We start from the raw sequence: 24,385 nt of genomic DNA, 5'->3' as shown, positions 1-24,385 counted from the left end.
GTAGAGCTTCTTGAGCTGTAGAATGCGCCCCTCTCTCTCTTCTCATCATGAACCAAAAAAATCAATCATTTACTTACCAAATTCTACGTCAGATTTAACAAAGATATAATACACCCTAAAGAAAAATCATATCACAATCAGATCAATATCGCACAGTGAAGTGAAAATTAGTTAATCCCACCACCTTGTGAATCCTTGGGTGCACTTGGCTACCTTCCAGAAAAGTGGGTTTTCCTGTTTTCCCTCATCTTAAAATCCGAAAACCAGAAGACACATGTTTGATAGGTAGAATCAAACAAAACCAAGAATCATCTTTGTTTGTTTTCTCTGCTCCAGAAACACCCAAACCATCCCCCCCCCCCCCCCCCCCCCCACACACAAAAATAAAAAAAAAAAAAAAAAAATGTTTCCATTGCAAAATAAATTCATAGTAAACACTCAATCTAGATGTTCAACACCTTTAGAGATACAATGACTGTTCGTACTTTCGAAACACAGGACCCCAACAACTGAGGAGAAGTGTGTCAGTTTATATTGATTCCAATGGCTAACCATGAGATATGATTATTAACAAGTTGGCGAAGGAATTTCAGTTTTTTTTTCATTTCAATACCTCAACTTTAATAAAAATACATGTATCATAAATTAATAGGATTCTCTACCAAGGTCGAGGACTCACCTAAAAACTCTGACCTTAATTGCATCAGCAGCCTTCCCAGATAATTTAGACCTTCTCCTTCCCGACCACCGCCCCAGAAGAGATCATGCGGTGAAGCTTCAACGAGAACAGAACCCGCAGTTGAAAGTAGCATAGAATTCAAATGAGGGTATATGGAAAACTTGCACTTTAGAGCCTTGTACATAAGATTGATCTTGATTTTGTTCCAGTCCGGCCGTACCTGTACCCAAATATTCAATTAAGTTTGATTTAACTAGTGAGCATAAAATCTTCAGTTCTGCAACAAAATAGAAGAAAAGCAGTTAATATTTCAAAGAATGAAATGCTAATGACCAATTCAAAAATAATTCAATGGGTCATTGATAAGAAAAAGGTGATTTGGTGGCATACACCTTCCTGCTTTTAGTGATGAATATGAAATAAAAATGGGCAAGAAAATCGCCCTACCATATCCCTCGAGCGTTAAGATATACTAACATGAGAGCATTAGTGTCCCTGGAGAATGGTTTTTAATTTTTTCTATTCTGAATGATTCTACTTCACTGGCCTGAATTTTCACAATGTTTCTTATAATGTATAGCCAGGCCAGAAAACCAGCCAAGTTCAAGCTTCATACTGGCATCAAAGTGTACTTAGATCCACAAAAAACAAGACATACAAATATGGGCATCAATAGACGACGATTTGTGTTGGCACCAATTGTGAACCCTCTCTCACTATTGGTGAAACTGATAACTGTCTAATATAATTGATCAAATAGTGATAAGTAGCAGGCCCCACTAGATCCCACCACTTCCCAAGGTTGATGGGAACTTGATAAGGACAACAAATAGAAAGTTTCACTACTAAAAATATACAAACGTAAGTCATCCTCAGTGCCTTAAAAACTTCCTTCACTTGTGTTACCGTTTCGGCAAGTTAAAATAGTAGTTAGTGTTTCTAATAGGACTTGAAAAGTTTTTTTTTTTTTTTTTTTTTTTAAAAAAAAAAAGGTATAATAAATAAAGCCAAAAGGAACAAGCTTATATGAAGTCCCAAAAAATCATGGGCCCGGAATTGGTAGAGAGACCAAATGTGTTCATTTAGTGCCATACCAGACCAGGGTGTCGCATCTGCATTGTCCTTCCCATGCGTGCTGCTTCCTCTGGACTCTTTGCAGCCTTTATTTGTTCAACACAGTCTCTCGCCAGGGGATCATTTACCCCCACAAACTTGTGGGCCTGCAAAAAAAAAAAAAGGTAGACGCTCTTCAGCATTTTCTCCCGAGGTAGCATCAGGAAATTGGACTACAAAAATATTAAAAGATGCTACATGGAACATCTGAATTTTAAACATCCAAAATTATTAGAAGAATATCGGTGCAACGATTAGGTAGCAGAAATCAGAGAAATAACCTGATAATAATGTTCCACAGTCGGCCATGTTAGATAATCACCATTTTCATCAGGTATGCGCAGAGGATGAGGAGAGAAATTTGAAAATGCTCCATAGGGGTCCCACGTCTTATAAAAGAATATGATGCTTGCCTCGTAAGGAGTAACAGTGGGATCAATGGCTGAAATTTCATCCACTGATGGGATTACAGGTGATAAGTCTGGAATGGGATGAAGATATCCACTAATAAGCATGTCTGGCCCAATCTGCAATCCCTTGTCAAAAAGTCAAGAGGAAATAACAGGCTCCGAGACATAGAGACTCAAATTATATGGTGGATTTATCACAACTTGTATTGTGGGAGATCCTGTTTTCAAGTTCAAGAGAGACTATGCCAGACACAGAGGAGCACCATAGTAAAGGGGAAGTGATATAGCTGCCCCTTTTGATTACTTGGGACACCTAGCAGCAGTGTACATGGCAATCAGCCCCATTTAATACTTCTGACGTGAAGTACATCAGCCCCTCTGCAATCAATGATACACTGCTGCTGGGTGTCCCAAGTAATCAAAAGGGGCGGATTTATCACTTTCCTAGTAAAGAAGTGTAAATTGTTTAAGACTGATGCAAAAACTGAAACAACAGATGCTGTACGACAATAGTTTCATAAGGTGTGACAGAAAGAGGTTTGATTATTAGATGTCCATGTCATGGTTTTAGATTTTGGCCAAAATTTTGGTCAAAATTTCGGATTTCGGCCGGGACCGACACCGAAAGTACATATATATGAAATTCTCGCCGAAATTTACAAGATTTCCACCGAAATTGCCGAAAATTCCACCGAAATTTTGTAAAATACTGAAATTGTTTTCCAAAATTTTACATGATTTCATCTGAAATTCCTGTTTTGGTTGTGGCCGAAACCAACATTTAAATCCATGGTCCTTGTTACATGGATTCTTTTGCATGGGCTAAGTACCCGTGGCAGACACATGTCGGCTCCAATACAGAAGGATTCGCCCGGAGACTTTTAGAGTTTTTTGATATGTGTTTTTGCCCAGGATACTACTCCCACAACTCTACAATTACCGTATGTTTGGAGTTTTATCCGTCCTAATAGTAAGTTTTCTAAATGGAGATGATACATCATATTTACTTAACCTATTAAAATTTAACATATATTACTTATTTAACCTATTAAAATTTAACATATATTACTTATTACGACCACGTTATTACGTAAAAGAATTAAATTTGAGAACTGATAAAATTATTTTGGCAAATCTACAAATCTTTCTTTTTGAGATTTGCAAAATCCGACACTCTAATACCCGTGTCGGATTCCGACACCCATATATAGTTAGATGCTTTAGTAAATAGAAATCAAAGAAGTTCTAATCGTGATGAAAGAAAACGGCGTCCTTTTGAGAAAATTCTTGAGCAGAAAGTACTGAAGATCTTTTTTTATGGTACAGTACTAAAGAACTTGGACATACAAAAACGTAAAAACTGGGATAAGTTTACTCCAAGTATCATATTAGTTGGAAAGGATTCCCCAATACCTTCCAATGAATTCTTTGAAGCGACTTAATGAATCAAGCCGCTCCATGCACCCCGTTCTAAAGAACTCAAGGAGTTCTCTTCAAATTGACGCAAGAAATATGAAGTCACAACCTTTCACCAGAATCAGTTTTATGTGATCAGTAACTTTTTTTTCTTAAAATTGATCGATTGCTTGTTTAGAATATCTTTTCAAGATCTATAAGTATTTCTATGGATTTTGCCTGACTGCAGAGTTTCGAGCCTCAATATGTGGATAAAAGTTCGGTGACGAGAATAGTAACAAAAATTAGGGTTTAATTATTTTAGTTTCTAATTTCAATTTTTGAAGTCCTTACTCCCTTAGAAATGGGTTATTGAAGGTTTCGAAGTCCTTACTCCCTTAGAAAAGGGTTATTGAAGGTTAAGTTTAGGTTAGGGTAGGAGTTAACCTTGTATTTCGGTGGGATTTCGTTACAATCTTAGAGGGTTTGAGTTGTTGGATTCCTATAACTGTAATATGTATTTAAAAGTTGCGTTTTAGTTAGAATCAAGCTTGAATTTGAGTCTAGGCCATACTTAGTATGACTACAGAATGAAACTTCTGCCTTTTCTTTTAGCTTTGATATTAACTCTTTATATTTATATGTGTGTTGGTGATGCAAGGGGAGACATTTTAGGCAGCGATTTTGATGGGGATGGAATAGGTTTTCCATGCTAACACCAAAAAGAGACGACCATCCACAGGATTACTGAAAGAGAAGTGGTAGCCAATATAAACGAATTCATAAAGGAAAATCTTACTCAAGTCCATTTTGATTACACTAATATGAAAATAATCTGCGAGTGAATTACGAGTCTAAAATGCCGGTAACATTTGCACCAACCTGCTCAAAAGTGACATCCGTCAATTCTAGTGCTTGAGTCATCTCAACCATCCCCAACTCACCAACTGGAGAAGGAGCCTTCTCTCCTCCAATAATTTTAGGGGCAACAAAAGCAAACACCTGCAGCACCGGTAACCATTTTCCATTTTCAATCTCATTTCTAAAACTTGCAGAATATAAAGTGATAGCAATGGTGCTGATAGTTTTCATAAAGAGAAATAGTTGAAAGGGCACATACATTTTTAGAGAGGGAAAATTACTTTTCTTATGTTACAAAGTGTATTGGGTGGAAGGCCATGCTCAAGTTTCAAAATACAAACAAAAGAAAAAATTGAAGGTCTTACAGGTCCCACATATTTACATCAATACTATCCTTTTGTTTAGGTAGGTGTTTTGGAGATTATTATTATTATTATTTTGAATGGTGATAAATGCTTTATTAATAGAGCAAAGAGACCCCTCGACTGAGTTGGTCAAGGATCAAATATCCAAAGAGAAAAACAGAAAGACTAGCCTCTCAAGGAGGGAGACAGTCAAAGTCCTCCAAAAACCCTCGGACCCCAGATTTAGTAAGCTTTTCAGCTTCTCCATTGGCGGAAAGACATTCATGCTAAAAGATAGAATGACCATCAATCTAGTCAAAAAATCTCCTCAGTCTGATCCACAAGTCTCCAAGGGACAAGATCCCTACTTTACCCAATGGTTTACATTGAGGGAATCACCCTCCACCATGAGATAATCAAGCAAACAAGTGTCCACAAGCAGGATCCCCTCAAGCAGCTCATGAACCTTGGTGTCAGTGGAGTGTCAACCACTTCCAAATAGCCCCAAAAAGTGCATCTGACAATGCTCTTCTTAGACCACAACAAACCACCACAACTAACAGGACCGAGTTCCCTAAGCTAGAACCATTAAAGTTTAGCTTCAAGAACCCAAAAGGAGGGGAAACTTCAATGCTGATGTTCCTAAATATTCTCTACTATTAATTCATACATCTTCACAGCATTGTGTAGGCATTTAATTAATTTGAGACCTATAAGTGAAAATAAAAGGATAAAATAACAAAGAACTAAAGTAACCATTTGTGATAAATAGATAAAAAAAAGTAAACATTGATTATATGATTGAAAAGCCCCGATACAGAGGGAATGATTGATCATTGATAGGCTTATCGTTAAATGGATATATAAAATCTAAATGGAATTTCACAATAATGACAAGAGAAACAAAGCCAGCAAAATGTTTAAAAGGGCATAGCAAATAACCCACAATAAGCTAAAAGGCAGTGATGGTAGAAAGGTCACGCTAATAGTAAGAAGGCCGTCAGAACGATGGTGTCTCACACAATCAGGTAGAGCTTTATAGCAATGACTACAGCCTCATTGATGAGAACCATCATATGGTCCAAATTTTATTTTTTAGGCTTCTTTTAAGTCCCTTAAGTTATAGTAGGGGTAACACAATCTTTTTCCACGGATATCATTGGATTTCTTTGAGTTATGAGTGTTTCAAATTAGTCCCACATATGTATTACGAGAATTTTAAGTGGGGATCGAGTTTTAAAGTCATTAGAGGATATTTTTGTCCAAAAGTGTTCAGTTTTGGTTTTAGGGTTTTAGACTAGTTCTCTTCTTTTTCTTATATATAATATATTGTAAGTCTTAAGACACTTTTCTATTATTCTATGTTATGCTATGGATGAAAAATAGTTTTCTCTTGCTTTCTTGAAAATCATAGATGTGAAGTCTACTTTCCCTATGGTGCGATGCCTTGGGTTTTGGTTGGTGAGATTCCAACCTTTCTATCTACATATTTCACGTATCCTTTTTTAAGGTGTTTTTTACTCTTTTTTTCCATAGACCACCTTCCCGGGAACCTCAAACCTCCATTAATCTTACCCAACACCTCTCTTGCATTATTTTTCACCTATCTTCTACCCAAAACCCGAAAAATATCCATTAAAAAAGATTCCAACCTCATCAGAAACACCATCCAAACCCATCCATATCCCTCATTTCTCTTGTTTTCCCCCAAAACTTATTTTACACCCTCCCGATATTCTTTGACAACATTCCGGCATATGTCTACACCACTCCAAACATATCCTAAACCTCGTAGAGATATTCCCATAATCTAATCACCTATTTTAGGATCCAAACCCTTAATTCGAACCCACTCAATTTATCCATATTCCCTACCACAACAGTCTACAACATCTCGGGATAAATCTGCAACTTCCTTCGATCGTCCTACATCGGATTTGGTATAAGAGTGAAGTATCAATCCTTCCTTTGATCGTCCCACATCAGATTTGGTATCGTAGCTCAAGTTGGACACATGTCTTCTAGATGCAATGCCAATCAAATAGTTGAGTTATTAGAAGGCTTAAATGCAAAATTTGAAGGGTTTCTATTCTACTTGGATAGTGCGAATCGTTCTCACCAAGATTTCCAAGCACATCTTATAGCCTTGGAGACTCCACAGGTTGCACAGACTTAGGAGTTCATGTTCGAATAATAATTGATGATACATCCTATGGAGAGAACAAAATTAGAGCAACGGACCAGAGTCACTATCGTCATACAAAGCTAGTTCAGACAGACGTTAGCCCGTAAGGACTACCTGAGAATCTAAGGATAATTACTGTTATCCAACACGCTTGGCCTGGTAGAGGTGAATCATTCAGCAAACTCAGCAGGAAGAGCTTACACGACAACTACAACATGCGCGAGCGGACGCCTACAGACCTAATTGTTGAATAACATGTAAGGGTAGATTAGGCATTAGACATAGATTAGAGGGTGTTATTGTCTTTGTACTCATGTTGCCCTAAATGGGCCTATATATACATCATAATCATGAGGAGCTCCCTAGTGGAGAGACTCTCCATCCTTCACTCCTCTTCTTCTTCCTTGCTCTCTAACGCTAACTCCATTCCTAACATGGTATCAGAGCTCTAGGTCAGATCCTAGGGAAGAATGAAGAAGAAGAAGTGTTTCATCTCTATCCACCTCTCTCGTTATCTCTTGCTTATTTCCTCTATTTCTTATTTCCCTAAAATCCATAAAATATCTCTCTAAATTTCTCGTCTCTCTGTCTCGTGCGCATACCTTTCTCACGACAAACTCTCTCTCTGTTTCTCCTCACGGCTGTAGACACCCCATTTTGACCGAACCCAAGTTCATGTTGATTGTGCGAAAACCTCGTCAAATGAGTGAGTGGGTACCCCAAATTTAACCCCAGCATAGATTAGGGTCTCGTCCAGATCCTCACAAAATTTCGTCGAGATCCGAGCCCATTCACCTAGTCAACTAGCTGAGAGAATGTGCGCAGTACAGATGTAGAAAGGGGGGGTGAATCATCTTAAAGGGGGTTGTCCACGGAAAAAGGGGAGGCAAATATATCAATTTTTGTAAAAAGGGTGAGAATTCGTTTTCGTTGGTTTTTCCAGAGAGAAAGGGAGAAGAAGGAGATTTTGGAGAAAATCTCAGATCTGGATCTGAGATTTTGAGAGAAAATCTCAGATCTGGATCTGAAATTTTCAAAATCTAAGGAGTAAAACCCCCATTTGCAGAGAGATCTGGGTTTTTTTTTTTTTTTTTTTTTTTTTTTTTTTTCTTCTCGTGAAGCAAAACCAGAGAGGGAGAAACCCATGGCAGAGAGCGAGAGAGGGATTGCAGAGGAGGGAAAAAAGGGAGCCGTGGCCATCATCTCCTCCAACCGATCATCTTCCTCGACCTCCACCTTGCCGCCGATCATCACCACCATCGAGATCTCCACCGCTACCACAGCCACCCCTATAAACCCATCTCCAACCCATCCCCTGCTTTATTCAAAACCCATTTCCTCCGTAGCTACCAATTCCACCTCCATTACCATTAGAATCGACTTAAAGCTTCATCATCAAACCCATTTTCTTCCCCATGTTAACCACCCTCTTCTTCACAGCCGCATCCTCCACCTCTTCCACCATTGACCGGCACCACCACCATCCCTTCTACTGAGCCATTATCTCCTTGAACCCCTTTTCTTTTAACCCAAAACTATTAGGCATCTTCTCCGGTAGATTCTGTCGGATTCCGGCTGATCTCCGGCCAACCCGTCTTCTCCGACCATTCCGACCCTCCATCGACCACCATCACTTCCCCATCTCAGAGACCCCATTCCTCATCCCCATTTTGCCATTGGATTGAACCCATTTGCCCAGCAGACTCTATCTCCGATTTCGGCATCCCCACCGTCCCCACGACATTTATCTTTTCCATTTCCATCGATGGTGGATCATCGGGAGGCGATGCCGGAGTGAGAACATCAAGGAGGTTCGATTATCACGACTATCTGTACCTCATCCAGATCATCGTTGCAATTTCAACAAATCCGCTTAATCTTCAGTTCAGGTAGCATTTCAGGTATATCATTTTGTTTCATAATAAATTTCATTAAAATCTGTGAGGAGTGCCCTGAATTTGTTAATTTCATAGAACTTCATGAGAATGGTAATTGCTCTTCCCCTTTCTAAATTCTACCCATTTGGTCGTGCTTTATGATTCGTGAAAATCACTTGATATTTACATTACCAAGAGGTTAAAGTGCTAGTGAATGACAGCATCATGTCTGTTGATCTGCCATAATTAGCTCAGTTCAATGTGGCAACCCAAGCTGGAAGTTCGTATCAAATTTCCTAGTTCTAAAATTCCATAGTGGTGTTGGGGTCGGGACTAATTGGTCTTGGTCATTTTCTGTGCTTATATCTTGTGCGCGCTCAGTGTAGATACACAAGAAGCCTCTCATGAGTTCCGGTTGGTAAGAAATTTAGAATTCTGGGTGCTTAAATGAGAAGATTACCTCACTGCCGTGATATTTGTACTCTTCCCTTTCCGCTTTGGATTTTTGAGTATTCACTTCAAAAGGCATTTCACTAGTAGGATGTCGCATATGTGAATAGCCACATAAGCTTTCATATTGTGGTTACTCCCATTTGTAATAATCCATTCGCGGGTCAATTTGTGCAGCAGTTATTAGTCATTCCCAGGAGGAAATAGCGAGATGAGAATATCAAGATAAAGTAGTGAATGCATCAATGCTTTAATTAATATCAGCACTACTATGTAATAATTGTGACCCAGCATGGTTTGGTAATGCTGCTCTCTCAATCCGGTTGTGTGCAAGTTCGTCAACTCGCACAGTTCAGCCCCTGTCTTAGCGCATATGCTCCCTGCTTTTAAGCATAGTTCAGCCCTGTTTTAGCACATTTCACCCCTTGTTTTTAGCACATTTCAGCCCCTGTTTAGCCATAGTTAAACCTGCAATTCAATCCCTGTTTTGTAAGATATAGGGTCAACTTTGCCTTGGTCAGCAAATGGGTTAGGATGTAGAACCAGGTTTCTAGGTTTAATGAGCTAAGCGTGACAATGTTCGCTTTCATCTGAGATTTCCCATTCGGTTTAGATTAATTATCGGCATTTGATATCTCCTTCGGCTTGTTGGAGTCTTCTTCTCATTGCAGGGCGATGAAGGCGTTAGCCCAAGCCCATCATTAGAGGGACTTATCTGGTTGTGGTAGTACCCTCTTCTCTCTTCCTCTCCTTTCAGGTACCTTTAAATCTTAGATGACCCTTTCTCTTGAAAGGGCGATGAAGGCGCTAGCCCAAGCCCATCCTTTGGGGACTTGCTTAGTCCGAGTAGGTTTCCCCTCTTAGTTTAGTAGACTTACTTAGTCTTTTAGACACCATTAGATGGTAGTTTCTCTTCTTCATTTAGGAGACCATTGTGGTCTCATTAGCGAGTACCGTTCTAGGAGACACGCTTTGTCTCGTTAGGCAGCTCTCCTCTGGGGACAAGCCTCGTTGCTTAGAGCCTCCCCTTTAGAGAGACAATTTGTGTCTCTATAGAGCTAGCTTTATCTGTCCACTTTTCAACTATGTTTTGCACTAAATTTTTTATAAATTGGGAATATCATTTGATATATTCGTGTAATCTGTTGAAAATCTAATACTCTTCTTATACTAAGCTTTGAGTTAGGTTTTGAAGATGGTGATGAATGGATTATTCAGGTGAGACTATCTTGAAACCTTATCATACTTTCTTTTATTTCATTAGGCTACCCAGCGGCTGGTCTGGGCTAATTAATTTTATAAATTGTTTAATTGAAGAAGGAAATCAGATGATTTGCACTATTCGATGTCCTTGACACGAATATCGTCTGATTTCAAGGCGGTTTGTAGAAATATTATACGTGTAGGAAATCAGATGATTACTTTGGCATCATCTGATTTCATTGGAGTCCCCGTATTGGGGTTTGTGGTTGGCTTTGAAGTGTTTGATATTGTTTTACTTTATTAGGCTATCCAGCGGCTGGTCTGGACTAATTAATGTTGTTTATCATTTTATGATTGCTATTCTTACAGATTGTGCACTCTTTAGTTGTAAATCATACTTTGCTAATACTTGATTTGTTTTTATAATAATTGAATGAAAATTTGAGATTACCTGGTAGCCTTTTTCTTCTCTATTTTGATTAGACTAACACAGTCTTCTAGATTTCTTTTAGACTTCTTTAGATACTAGAACCTGTACTAGAAGACATACTTTGTCTCGTTAGGCGATCCTCCTTTGGAGGCAAGCCTCTTTTTTAGCTTAACCTCAGGGAGGTTGCTTTGATTCTGATAAATGATTAGCCTTTAGAAGGCCTGCTTGGCCTCATTTGTAGAATCCTCTTTGAGGTTGCACCTCAACTTGTTCCTCTGTTGACTAGAGACCAATCTGGTCAATTAGTTGTCTTAGCCTTGCTTACCCCTTGAGGGCAATGATAAGGTTGTTTAGAGCCCAACTTTGTGTGTGTTTAGGAGACCCGCCCGGTCTCATTCTCTTGCTAAACCTCCTCTTTGTGCGCCGTTTGGTTTTGGGAGAACACCCTACTCGGCTTGGCTTCATACCCCTACCCTTATGGGTATTGGGTTGCACATTTGTTGCACCCTAGGGCTAGGTAGCTGTCCGGCCCGACTGGGTGTTTTTACCTCCGCCAAATGTGCACAAATTCTTATTCCTTTTTACTTGTGATCTTCTCCTTATTCGATAGTTCATTCGCATAGGAGTTAGTCCTTGATTAGAGAATCTTTGACTCATTCATCCTTTAGATGGTGTTATTAGAGAGTCTTTGACTCATTTGCCTTTTAGGTGGTGTTATAGGAGAGTCTTTGACTCATTTGTCTTTAGTGTAGTGTTATTAGAGAGTCTTTGACTCATTTATCCTTTAATTAGCATCAGTGGAGTCTTTGACTTGTGTTTCCATCTCTTAGAGAGTCTTTGACTCGTATATCCTTCAGTCGGTGTTTTTGGAGTCTTTGACTCGTGTTTCCATCTCTTAGAGAGTCTTTGACTCGTATATCCTTTAGTTGTTGTCAGTGGAGTCTTTGACTCGTGTTTTCATCTCTTAGAGAGTCTTTGACTCGTATATCCTTTAGTTGTTGTCAGTGGAGTCTTTGACTCGTGTTTTCATCTCTCTTAGAGAGTCTTTGAATCGTGTTTTCTTTTCTTTCAGAGAATCTTTGGTTCATTTATTCCTTTGGTGATGTTATTAGAAAGTCTTTGACTCATTTATCTCTTTCGCAGTTTTCTTAGAGAGTCTTTGACTCATTTGTACTTTCAGTTGGATTTATTAGAGAGTCTTTGACTCACCTTTCCTTTTGCAGTCATTAGAGAGTCTTTGACTCCGTTATCTCATTTTCAGTGTTATCAGTTACTCTTATTAGAGAGTATTTGACTCATTTGCTCTTATAACGGTGTTATTAGAGCATAGTTTCCCTTATTCATCCTAGGGTTTGTCCCTAGGGTGTTATTTTGTATATTCCCTCCGGTCTTTGGCCAAAAGGGTGAAAGCATCAGAAATTTTAAAATCCATAAACATTAAAATCATTAAAAATCTCAAAAACATTAGAAACTTAAAACATAAAAAATAGTTGATTTGCTGTAAGTGTTTGTTAGTTAGAGAGTTCGTTTCGAACTACGTTGGCTTGATCCTCTTCCGAGGTACGTAGCGCAGCTTGGGATCCACATCCCAAGTCCAGCCAAACTTTTGTAGATAGCATTTTAAATCTTTTCGAATAAGCAACCTTTAAAACCTTCATTTTCAAAAGATCTTCCTCTAGAGTTAGGAGTTTCTCCTAGATAGAGAGTTTTAGAGTTAGGTTGTGTCTTTTGATATGTTGTTTGTTTGTTTGTGCTTGTTTTAGAGTTAGGGGTCTGTCCTAGAGTTATAGGAGCGCCTCCGTCCGGTCAGTCGGCGATCCACATCGCCGAGTGATGACTAGAGTAGGATACGGTAGTCCACCTTTGGTTTTCCTTAGGAAATACAGCCTAGTTACACATAGGTTGTAGGAACCACCTGCATTAGCCTAGGGCTAATCTGCATTTAGTTAGGGCATATAGGGTGTCCTAAAATCCACAATTCACTGGAATTTAAATAATCGTACAATAAACTTTAAAAATTGGTCCGGTCTTTTAGATCGAGTCTAGGATAGAGGTCTAGGTGTCTTAGGCATCCTAGCTTAGAATAGGTGCGAAGAACTACGTTGCCTTGATTCTCGTGGAGGCGGGGATACGTAGGCTTCTTTGGATGAATACCAGACCATCCGAGGACTCGGGCTAATAATTTAGAGTCTTAGAATTTGTTGTGTAGTCATTGTATGTTTTGATGTGTTTTCTTATTTTCTTGTACTGATCATGTACTTTTAGCTATAGCTTGCATGTGTTTGCACATCAGAATTTAGACACCCATTAGGTATGTCACTCATAACCTAGCTATGCTTAGGTGACACATCTTTCATTTTATTTTATGTGTGTTTATTATCTTTATCCTCAGGAAATGCATGCTTAGGTAGACGATTCCTGAGGATTGTTCCCATTTCACATGATTTTTACCCACACTTCTTTGAAGTTAATAATAAATGGCATAAGAGACCAAGTGCTTGCACTCGGACGAATCGGGGGTGCTCTCAGACCTTCCCCATTCGTAACCAGGCACGAACCCATATATATTTCTGATTATCCATTGCACAGAGGATTTGATTTTAGGGTTCCATGGCATATCCATGGATGGCGACTCTGAGTTTATTTTAGGTATGTCTCGGTTTCGAACTTCGGTTCCGGATCAAGACATATCTCTTTCTTTTTATATCGCCACTCGTGCTATGCTATGAGGGTGGCATCCGTTTCGAGAGTTCCTTGGTAGAGCTCTCCTTCACACGTGGATGATCCAGAGGATGGTGTGGGGACCGGTTCCCTCACCTCACCGCCTCTTCGGATCGGGGTCCACAACGGCAAACCCATTTTTTTTGGGTTTTCTATTTTTTTGAGCTCTCTCATTCACCCCAAATTATTTTCTCTCCTACACTCCCTAAAATCTCTCAACCCTCAATCTTGGGTTTCCTTTTTATCAAATCCCTCAAATCTCTCTCAATATCTTTTCTCTTCCTTTTGTTTCCTTTTTTTTCTTTTTTGGAGAATATCTCCGTCCTTGCGCATTTCGCAAACCCCTTTTTTGGGGGTTTCCCGTAACCCCTTCTATCTCCCTGTTTACATCTCTCTTATTCTCTCTCCCTCTCGTACTCTCTCTCTCTTTCCTACAATCTCAAACCATATATCTCTCTCTTTCTACAACGTAAATCCAAAAAAAAAAAGGAAAAAAAAATCTATCGCACTCCTTTCTCTTTTTCAGAGAACCCATTTTGGGTGTCTCCACCAACTATTTTCCCTTTCTTTCTCTTTGAATTGATTTTGGAAGAAATCTTCTTCCCAAATCCCTCTTTCGCTTCCTAAATCTCCTCTCCAACCATTTATTTTCTCTTTTCTATATTTTTTGGCCTCTTTGGCTCTCCACTCAAAACTCTCAATCTCAACTCACTATCCCAAATACCCTTTTTGGACCATACTTTCTCACCACCATCCCATTTGGAGAAGCCAAATGGCTCCCAATACACCCAAACTCCCTCCAAATCTTTTATTTTTCTCTTCCTCTGGGTTGTTAACCAAGGCACACACCGAGTGTTCGCTGAAATCTCAGAGAGGTATGGTGCCTTGGAAGTCTTCTTTTGTGGTTGTTGGTGTTGTTTATTTTCTTTTGTTGCCTTGTGGTTGTCTTTTTGTCATCTCTTATCTCTTTCTTTTCATTGTCTTTTATGTCATTTTTGTTGTTTGTGCTTTTTCTATTCCTTTATCTTGTTATTCAAGGCGCACACCAAGAGTTTGGTGAATGTCAGAGAGAGGTGTTGTGCCTTGCTTGTCATCTTTTGGTTCCAAGTTGAGAGCCCTTCGGCTTCAACTTGAGGGGGAGGGTTGTGATCGTCTTGTCCTTCGTATTGTCTTGGGGTTGTTCTTTTCGTGGTTTGTTCTCTTTATATTGTCTTCTTGAGGGAGTGTTATTATGTTGTTCTTTTTCTTGTTGTTGTCCTCTTAGTTGTCTTCTTGCGGAGTGTTACTGTTGTTTTTCTGAGGGGAGTGGTGTCCACTTTGTTGTCTTCTCTTTAGGGGGAGTGTTGTCTTGTTTTCATGTATTGTTTTTCATGGCTCTTTGTGTTGTTCGGTTTTATGCCTTATCTCTTCGTGTTGTCTTGATATTGTCCTTCCTGTGTTATCATCTCCGGGCTCATGTAGTTTCGCCCGAGGAGGAGTGTTGTTGTGCTCCCTAGTCAGTCTCAGTCTTCTCGGCTTTATGCCTTATCCCCTCTTTTCCAGGAGATGGCTTCCATATCCATCGTTAGTCGGCCCTCTTACAGGCGAGGGTCTTTTCCCGTTGACCTCCCTTTTCCGGACGATGGTTTCTCCATCATTGGTCGATTCTTTTCAGGTGACAATGTTCATGCCGTCGACCTTGTCTCCAGACGATGGTGTCCCCATCGTTGGTTGGTTATCCTTTCTCTCTCTCTATCCCTTCTCTTCAGGCGACGGTTTCCCCATCGGTTGTTATCCTTCATTTGGTGTTGTGATGCTTCGCCGATATTCACTGTTGGCAGCTTTGGTGTGCCCCTTTTGCTTGTTGGATCGTAGTTGTTCCTGCCATGACGCCTCTATTGCTCATGATATGCAGATTTGTTCGTCGTGCTCTCATTCAGGAGGAGATCCTGTTTGATCGCTCTCGTTGCGGTATTACTTCAGGGGGAGCTGCTCTTTTTGATGGCCATTGATCTCGATGCTGTTCATGGTGGCCGTTGTGTTTTGTTTATGATTTTCATTATGTATTTACCACATCAGCTTGAGGAGTGTTATACCAAGCTGGATGTGTGTATGAGATTATGTACTTTTGGTTATTTTTAGTTGTTGTAGTAGTTTTCTTTGTACCAAGCTTGAGTTCCATAACATATACACTCCAGTAGGGGTGTAAACGAGCCGAGCTGAGCTTGGCCAGGCTCGGCTCGGCTCGTTAAGCTCAAGTGCTCGGCTCGGCTCGGGCTCGGGCTCGAACCAGGCTCGGGCTCGGCTCGGCTCGGCCTGGCTCGCGAGCCGCTCGCGAGCTTTATCGAGCTTGGGTTTATCAAGCTTGTGTTATAAAGTTTCGCACAAATCGCAAATGTCGCTAGCAAAAGCAGATAAGAAAAAAAAGTAATCATTACAGACAAAAAGTAAATTAGCTGAATTTATAAAGTTTAAAATGAAAAATTACCAAAAAAAGGCAGTAAGTTATGACAATTAAGAAAAAAATACCAAAAAAGGTTAAAAGTTATGACAATTACGGGAAAAAATAAATTTCCGAATTTTCACAACCGTTTGATACCCTCAGTTTGCAGATGATGTTGACATGACATTCGGTACGTTTTTGCAGATGATGTTGACATACGAGCCTTAACGAGCCGAGCCGAGCCGAGCCTGGCCTAACTCGGGCTCGGCTCGGCTTGTTAAGGATTCGAGCCGAGCTTGAGCCGAGCTTTTTTCGAGCCGAGCTCGAGCGAGCTTCCGAGCCCGAGCCAAAATTGACACCCTTACACTCCAGCTTGAGGGGGAGTGTTGAATAACATGTAAGGAGGCACTAGACATAGATTAGAGGGTATTATTGTCTTTGTACTCATGTTGTCCTAGATGGGCCTACATATACATCATTTCATGAGGAGCTCCCTAGTGGAGACTCTCCATCCTTCACTCTTCTTCTTCCTTGCTCTCTAACCCTAACTCCATTCCTAACACTAATAAGACAAAAAACCTGAATTTCTTTTTGCCTAAATTGGCAGGTTATAAGGAATGCATCGAAAGTGCACCTGGTGATTACACTACTTCAAACTAACGACATGGCTGCCTGAAACTTCTTGTGCGTTGGAAGATCCTAGTCCAATGGAAGGGTTAACCATTTACAGATTGTGTGAGAATCAGAGCCGACAAATTCCCACATGTCATGCCAATCATTATATTCGACGGAGGTGGGGGAGTATGATAGGGACCATCATAAGGTCCAAATTTTAATTTTTAGGTGATTTTTAAGTCTGTTAAGTCATAGTAGGGGTACTGCAATCTTTTTCCACTAATGTCATTTGGTTTCTTTGAGTTATGAGTATTTTAAATAGGCCCCACATATGTGTACTGTGGGAATTTTAAGTGGGGTTTTTAAGTCATTAGAGGGTATTTTTGTGCAAAAGTGTTAGGGTTTTAGAACTTTCTGTTTCTCTTCTTTTTCTTATATATTGTAAGCCTCAAGACCCTTTTCTATTATTCTATGTCATGCTATGGATGAATGAATGGATAACAATTTTCGCTTGCTTTCTTGCAAATCATGGATGTGAGATCTACTTTCCCTATGGTGCGATGCCTAGGAACCCCTTGGTGTGATGCCTTGGGTTTTGGTTGGTGAGTTTTTAAGTTTTCTATCTACCACTTTCATGTTTCCTTTTTTTTAAGGTTTTTTTTCCATAGACCGCCTTCCTATGAACCTCCAACCTCCATTAATCTCACCCAACACCTCTCTTGCATTATTTTTCACCTATCTTCTACCCAAAACCTATAGAATATCCATTAAAAATTTTCCAACCTTAGAAACATCATTCAAAGAGGTAGGGGTAGACCGAAAACAACTTGGTAGAAACAGTGAGGAAAGACTTGATAGCTAGGAACATAACAGAGAACATGACCTTGGATAGGATAGAATAGAAGAAAATGATCCACGTAGACGAACCCAACTAGAGCCAGGATTAGAGCCGGGTAGATTCCTTCTTCATGAAATTTTTCTAAAGGATTCATTTAGCCCCCCAACTAGTTTGGGACAAAGGCTTTGTTGAGTTGAGTTGAGAAACATCATTCAAAGACATCCATATCAATCATCTCTCTTGTTTTGTCCCAAAACTAATTTTACACCCTCCCAGTATCCTTCGACAACTTCCTGGCATATGTCTGCACCACTCCAAACATATCCTAATCTCATAGAGATATTTTCCCAATCTAGTCACCTATTTTAGGACCCAAACCCTTAATTTTCACCCACTCATTTCACCCATATTTCCTACCACAACAGTCTACACCATCCCGACATAAATCTGCAACTTCCTTCGATCTTCCTGATCATATTTGATATCAGAGCAAAGTATCAGTCCTTCCTTCGATCGTCCTATATCACTCATAAAGATGTGAAAGAACCACAACAGCCATAGTAGGTCCACAACAAAAGATGAAGGCGATAGGCCAACTACACAACTTAGAAATAGAGTAAAGGGGTTTTGGATATCAATCAAATAAAAGTTACCAGTAAGGGAGATGGGCTCAAATTGAAGCTCCACGGGAACTAGAAATTGCAACATCAAGAGCTATACCAGATGCATTTACAGTGGATGCAGTGAAAATAGAAACCTTGTGAATGACGCCAGATGCAATAGCAGGTGCAGCTAACGATCCTCCACACTCCCACAGAATTGAAAGATACCCACGGTCATAGCAATATTCCATGACATCTCTAGGGTTTAAGATGTCAAATTCCACTACTTCGACGCCTTTCGATGCAAGATATTTCTGAAAATTTTTCCTAGCACCTCGCTGTGTTGCAACTATGGTGCGTGTTTCAGAATTGTCCCAAAGGTTTGCAACTTCAGGAAGATTAAGAGTTTGCGACATTACAATACGAACAGGCAAATGCCCACCTCCATGTCTTGCAGTTAACCGTGGATCTGAAATCAAATCATATATATTAGGGGATGAGTCGCAATATCTTACACTGAAATAACCACAACAACAAAATTTTCAAAAGCAGAACTGACGTTCAAAAATATGTATACCATCACAATTTTCAGAAAGAAAAAAGTGACTTTTAAAAATATGTATACCATCACGACGTACAGTGTTCCCTCCTACAACAATGGCATCACTTCTTCCACGCAATTCAAACACACGCTCCCGAGACAGCTTGCTGCTTATCCATGATGCATGACCACTACTAGCTGCAATTTTTCCTGTCGGCACCCAGGTAACAAAGATTATCAACAAATGGTTATGTACTTGCATCATAGTTGTAGACTTATTTGAATTTGAGGGCCCAGGCAAGGTGAATTAACAATCGCACATAGAACACATCACTTCATAAGACTCACCATCTAGGGTCATAGCATACTTGAGGACGGAGAATGGAATTCGAGAAGCAGCTCTATAAAGTAGCGGCGCATTGACTATGAGACAGGATTTTAAGGCTTCCTACAATAGTTTATTTCAAAATGTTACAAACGATGGAAGGAGGAATACCAAACTTATGTTGCACTTCAAATGCTAAGAATTGTCAAGGAACAGAAAGCAGCAAAAAGAGTTGTGAATACACTATCAAGGGAATCAAGCTCAGGCTTTTATGCAGATCCATATGATCGGAGCTAGTATTGATACTGCAATACAAATCATAAGAAAAATCCAAACCTAGATGCAGCATAAGCAATTACACATTTAAATACACGTACCCCAAATTCTTGTATGTTTTTTTTAAATATAGAAAACATCTATGTAGCATAAAATTGTTCTAGTCTGTTCTTTACATGTTCTTTTCAATTTTTATATTTTCATGAAAATAAAATGGCAAAAAACCATGACTTGTGCACTTGGATTTCGTCATTAAAAACATGAGCTCATACTAATGGATGTAATATTAATACTTGTTTCATGATAAAAGATACAAGTGCCAAGAAGATATCTATAAAAGTAATATATCTACTAGACATCATCTTCTTTTTTTGAATGGTAAAACTTACATATGTTGATTTTTGTTTTTTGTAAAGATAGCATACATATAGAGATATAAGTGTATATCCACTGTTTCATAGGGGTGTCACTAGGTGAGGTGTCCAAGGATTGTATGGGGTACTGCTAGTATTACTCCCCTTCAGCCCAAAATAGAAAAATCCAGGAGGCTCCGCCTAGATGATGGATAAATCCAATTTTTCTGCTCGGGAGTTGAAAGGTACTCCCATAACATCCAGCAGGGATGTGAATGATGCCAAGGTAAAAAAAAAAAAGATTATGGAATTGGTAAAGTTGCTCCATAAGGTGATGTTGTATCAAGGTCGATTATTTGAATGCTGTAGGTGGCTAAAAGGGGCTTTCTTCCTCCATAGTTTCTTCCTCCATGGGTGTTATTAGGTAACAAGAGATAGACAATAGTCTCTCTTTTTCTGCTTGGGAGTTGGAAGGTACTCCCATAACACCCAGAATTTCAATTTTGATGTACATTATAACTCTCTTAATAACATGGCTGCTAACGCTAATAGATTTGAATCATACCCTTTTTGGGATACAATTTAAACAACGCTACTACTATTGCTAGAGATTAACATTGCCAATAGCTCTTGCCGAAGGGCAAGAAATTTTTCTAGAGCATGACCAACAATACCCTCGCAAGTCGCAATAGATAATCAACCATATGAGTCTCTCCTAGTAAATGCAAGATAATCTTTGTTTTTATACATGGAAAATCTGTCTTTTCGAACCACATAAATGGAAAATCTTTATGGAATTGAAAATCAACAAACAGAACATGAATTCATCATTGCTAGATTGATCTATCTCTCCATACTAGTGGAGCATCTCAAGAATCCCATCTGATTATGTTACAGAAGTCGCCTTCAACAATAAGAGGACCAGAAGATAAATAAATTAAAAATTTAAGACCTTTTGAGAGAGCCCACGCCTTCACTCCATTGGAGTTTCTAATACCAATTGCCCCAACATAAGCAGAATTCACCTTCTAACGTCATCCATAGTACACCACCACTTTCCCGTGAGTGAGCATTGCCCATGAAGCTACCATACAAAATTAATGTAATGACTCTTAACCCATTAGGTCAATCCATTTGTATTTCATGCTAATGATACGGTTTTGCATGACGACACAAAAATTGTACTTCTAGTTTCTTTTATATGAGTGTTCCCTATATTTAAGACAGCTAGCATTAAAACATAGTGATGCAAAAATCTGGCGAAGAACCTTAAAGTCAATGACAGTGATCTTACTGAAATCAATACATGGATGCCAATATTATGATTGAAATTTTGAGTATGCAGAGATGGTTATAGATTGTAGCACCTCAATCATTTTACTTTGCAATTCCTCCCCAAGAACATCAACTTGTACGCGTTCCCTTCTTAACGTGCGTATTGCATTTCCACGCAGATGTCGCAAAGGATGTCGAAGCCCCACAACAACTCTTGAAATTCCTGCCTAATGAACAAACTATTAGTGATCTAGCAACACCCAGACTCAGAAACAAAGAAAATTTAACAAAGGGTGCATTTTGGGTGTACACACAAATTGCAATTTATGACTATCTCAGATTACAGTGTAAGTGATACATCCTCTATCTCAATATAATACACCAAAGAGAAGCACACAAAGGCTAATCTTCATCCACCCAATTCTCCAAGAATTACAGTTTGCAACTGATCCGGAATTAACTCAGGAAAAAGGGACATGCGGGTCTTTTCCCACAACCCCACATTCCCATTGATGGGGAGTTTGAGTAGTTATTAAAGTACTCAAACCCATTTTTCGTTTTTTAATTGTGTGACAAGTGGCTCTGTTGTGGGAAGTTGCTTTTCAAAACCAAGAACCCCCTCTTGTTCCCAAGAGTTGGGGATAAGAGAAAAAGAAGAAAAACAAGAGAATAATTCAAAATTGAAAAAGAACAAGATAGATATTTTTGGGTGTTTGAAAGGATTAGCACCAAGAGGTAAGTGGTCTATATCCAGTCCTAGTAATTGTACTCATTTCTTTATCATTGATAGTGGAATTTTGTTTTGCCAGTATTCTGTCACGTATGTTTCCCTCAATTTAAGGTTTACCATGTTAACAAAAATATTGTCTCTTGTGTTTGCTTTTATCTACTTCCATTTTTCCATAATTATCATTGTGGTAGAACTCTACCCTGTATACGTAGTTGGTTTAGCTTGGTATTTTGGGAATAACTCCAACTTGTTAAAGAAGAAATCAAAGCAAAAGGAAAGAATCAAGAAGGAAAGCCAAATTAAGGAGAGAGAAGAATTTTCTGTTGAATATAATGTTATTAAAAAATTTACTCTCACAATTTTGCTCCTTCCCCCTTATAAACAAAATTACAAAGTCCTATTCTAAAACAACTAAAACTCCTCTAACTACAACTATTAGAATTCCATTCCAACCAAAATTAGACACTCATTCTAACTCAAACAAGACTCCCAAACCTACCACAATTCCTAGTTTAACTATGATTCAAAACACGCCGGCCCGGCCCCTACGAGGCCGTGCGAGTCAGAGACAACTCTAACACAGCTCAAATTAAACCTGGTAAGGACAAGTAACTCGGATTAAGCAGAGAACAAGTAAGAGGGAACCACAAAAAATTCTTGAAATTCCTGCCTACAGAACAAAGTATTAGTGATCTAGAAACACCCAAACTCCTAAACAAAGAAGAATTAACTAAAGGCCCTGTTTGTTTTGGATTTTGAGAACCGATTGTGAGTCTAAAACTGATTATTGGACTCAAAATTCAATGAAAATTTGAGTCCAATATTCAGTTCTCGACTTACAATCGGTTCTCAAAATCCAAAACAAACAGGGCCTAAGTGTGTGTTTTGTATGTACACCAAAATTGCAACTTAGGTCTTCTTTAGATTGCAGCTTATGTAACACATCCTCTAATCCCAAATTAATACACCAAAGAGAATCATACTAAGTGAAACCTTCTCCCAAACAATTCTCCAGAAACTAAATGTTACGCATGTTACGCACCTGAATCAGTTCCCAACATGATTGATCTTCTTAAAGGGAAGATCAGCCTCTAGACCCACTTCAAGTAAAGGGTCTGTCCTATAGTTACAAGGGTGGGAAACGAATTCGGGAAACGAAACGTGAAACGGAAACGGGAAACGCATGAAAAAAAATATATAGGGGAAACAAGAAACGAGAAACAATAGAAAATCGCACAAGAAACGTCTTAGGAAATTATGTGTTTTTTCCAAAATGATTTTCGTAAGTTCCACACATGTTTCCTACACATTTCACATGCACTTTCTTCGAGTGTTGCATACGTTTATCACGCATTTACACATTATTTACATAAGTTTTCCATATGTTTCCCATGTGTTTCAGAAACATTTCTCCAATTTTGTATCATATTTTGGAAACGTTTCTAAAACATGTTTCCCTCATTTCAGGGGAAACGAGTTCCCAACCTCGAGAAACGCATTTTATGGGAAACGGGTTTCCCACCCGCCCAAGGAGTTTCTGGTAACTATGGTCTGTCCTCCTTTGTGCTCAAAGACACAATTTTTGGGATAAATTTCTTCATATTCATTTCAAAAAGACTACTTACATGTTATTTATAGAAAAACCCACTTGACCACTTCCTATAAAACACCTACCCAAGACAATCTAGATAACTCCAAATTCCACTTCTAACCCTGTGGTATCAAAGGTACCAAAGACACCCCTCAACTTTCTGACATTTTTAAGTAGACTCCCTGACTTTTCACCCTATAGTTCAAAATTCATCAAAGACACCCCTGACAATTTCTTCGTTTCCGTCCACCCCGTCACGTAACAAGCATTATTGAAAGATGCAACGGGAATTTGGCCATAGTTGAGGGGGGTGTAAATGTAATTATCCCATGATTAAATAACCCCAACTCTAACATTGAAACTCAAATTAAGCAAACAAAAAGAAAAAGAAGAAGCAATAAAGAACCTTGATTAGGGCAGAAACAGCGGTCTGATCACCATGACAGTCACCAGGCTCCATGTTGAGATACGCAGTGGCGCCATTACAAAGCTCTCGCCCTGATTCCACTGCTTGGAGCTCGGCGCATTTTGTTCCCTGCGAGTAAAGAAAACCCTCTCCTATAACTGTTTCGCCCCTAGCAATTACGCACCCGAAATTCGGGTGTGGGGACGTAAAACCGGCCGATTTATCGGCTAAATCGGCAGCACGACGAATGTGTAACGCTTCTAGGTTGTGGTTGCTTTTACAGAGGATTGGAGAGGAGATAGATGTTGCTCCTGAGAGGAGAGACATGGCCGAGGTTTTGGGAACTAGGGTTTTGGTTCTGGTTTTAGTGTTTTTTTACTGCTTGCAGAGAAACTGAAGATGGCGTTGAGAAGGGGGATTTTTGTACGTAAATGATATTGGCACTGGATGTTTTAATAATTGCACGAAATCTTCTTGTCTTTTTAATTTAGATAGCTGTCAGATGGTATCATAGTTCTCAAAGAGGAGATTTTATATGTTGATTGCGCATGTGTAAGGCCTCTCGGAAGAAAAAGCCCATTAATGAAAAGACAAGCTGTGTTTGTGCAATTATCATAACTTGGTAGTGGCAATATCAGCAACTGTTTATATGGTCCAATATTTTTCATAAACTACAGTACGGCTTACACCAGAGGATGATAATAATGGACCATTCGGGCTTACACCGTATGGTCGCCCGTATG

At 39.2% G+C, this 24,385-nt stretch overlaps 1 protein-coding gene across 2 annotated transcripts; it reads right to left on the bottom strand.

The window, feature by feature from the left end:
• Positions 1–392: 392 nt before the first annotated feature.
• Positions 393–24,076, bottom strand: LOC143859289 (cytidine/deoxycytidylate deaminase family protein). 2 transcript variants are annotated; one of them, XM_077370000.1, is made up of 9 exons: positions 23,643–24,071; positions 21,008–21,142; positions 19,035–19,134; positions 18,771–18,896; positions 18,301–18,614; positions 4,480–4,599; positions 2,074–2,319; positions 1,774–1,899; positions 393–899 (listed from the first exon to the last, which is right to left on the bottom strand). In XM_077370000.1, the coding sequence occupies exons 1-9, from the start codon at positions 23,967–23,969 to the stop codon at positions 639–641; spliced, it is 1,755 nt and encodes a 584-aa protein (XP_077226115.1). In that variant the 5' UTR covers positions 23,970–24,071; the 3' UTR covers positions 393–638. The 2 variants fall into 2 exon arrangements, with proteins under 2 accessions (XP_077226115.1, XP_077226116.1); XM_077370001.1 differs by lacking the exon at positions 4,480–4,599 and having other exon boundaries at positions 23,643–24,076.
• Positions 24,077–24,385: the final 309 nt, after the last annotated feature.

This window comes from Tasmannia lanceolata, unplaced genomic scaffold (genome assembly GCF_043159265.1).
Source record: "Tasmannia lanceolata isolate RefF3 unplaced genomic scaffold, GAP_Taslan_0.1 ptg000029l, whole genome shotgun sequence".
Classification (NCBI taxonomy): Eukaryota; Viridiplantae; Streptophyta; class Magnoliopsida; order Canellales; family Winteraceae; genus Tasmannia; species Tasmannia lanceolata.
This window is presented reverse-complemented; position numbering and strand designations above follow the sequence as displayed.

What these genes read in the sequence shown, in the direction of transcription:
- LOC143859289 (XM_077370000.1), bottom strand. Translation starts at nt 23,969, where the DNA reads ATGTCTCTCCTCTCAGGAGCAACATCTATCTCCTCTCCAATCCTCTGT. An exon ending in GTATGCTATGACCCTAGATG is followed by an intron (nt 18,897 to 19,034) that starts GTGAGTCTTATG and finishes GGGTGCCGACAG; the next exon opens with GAAAAATTGCAGCTAGTAGT. An exon ending in CATCTGGCGTCATTCACAAG is followed by an intron (nt 4,600 to 18,300) that starts GTTTCTATTTTC and finishes CCGGTGCTGCAG; the next exon opens with GTGTTTGCTTTTGTTGCCCC.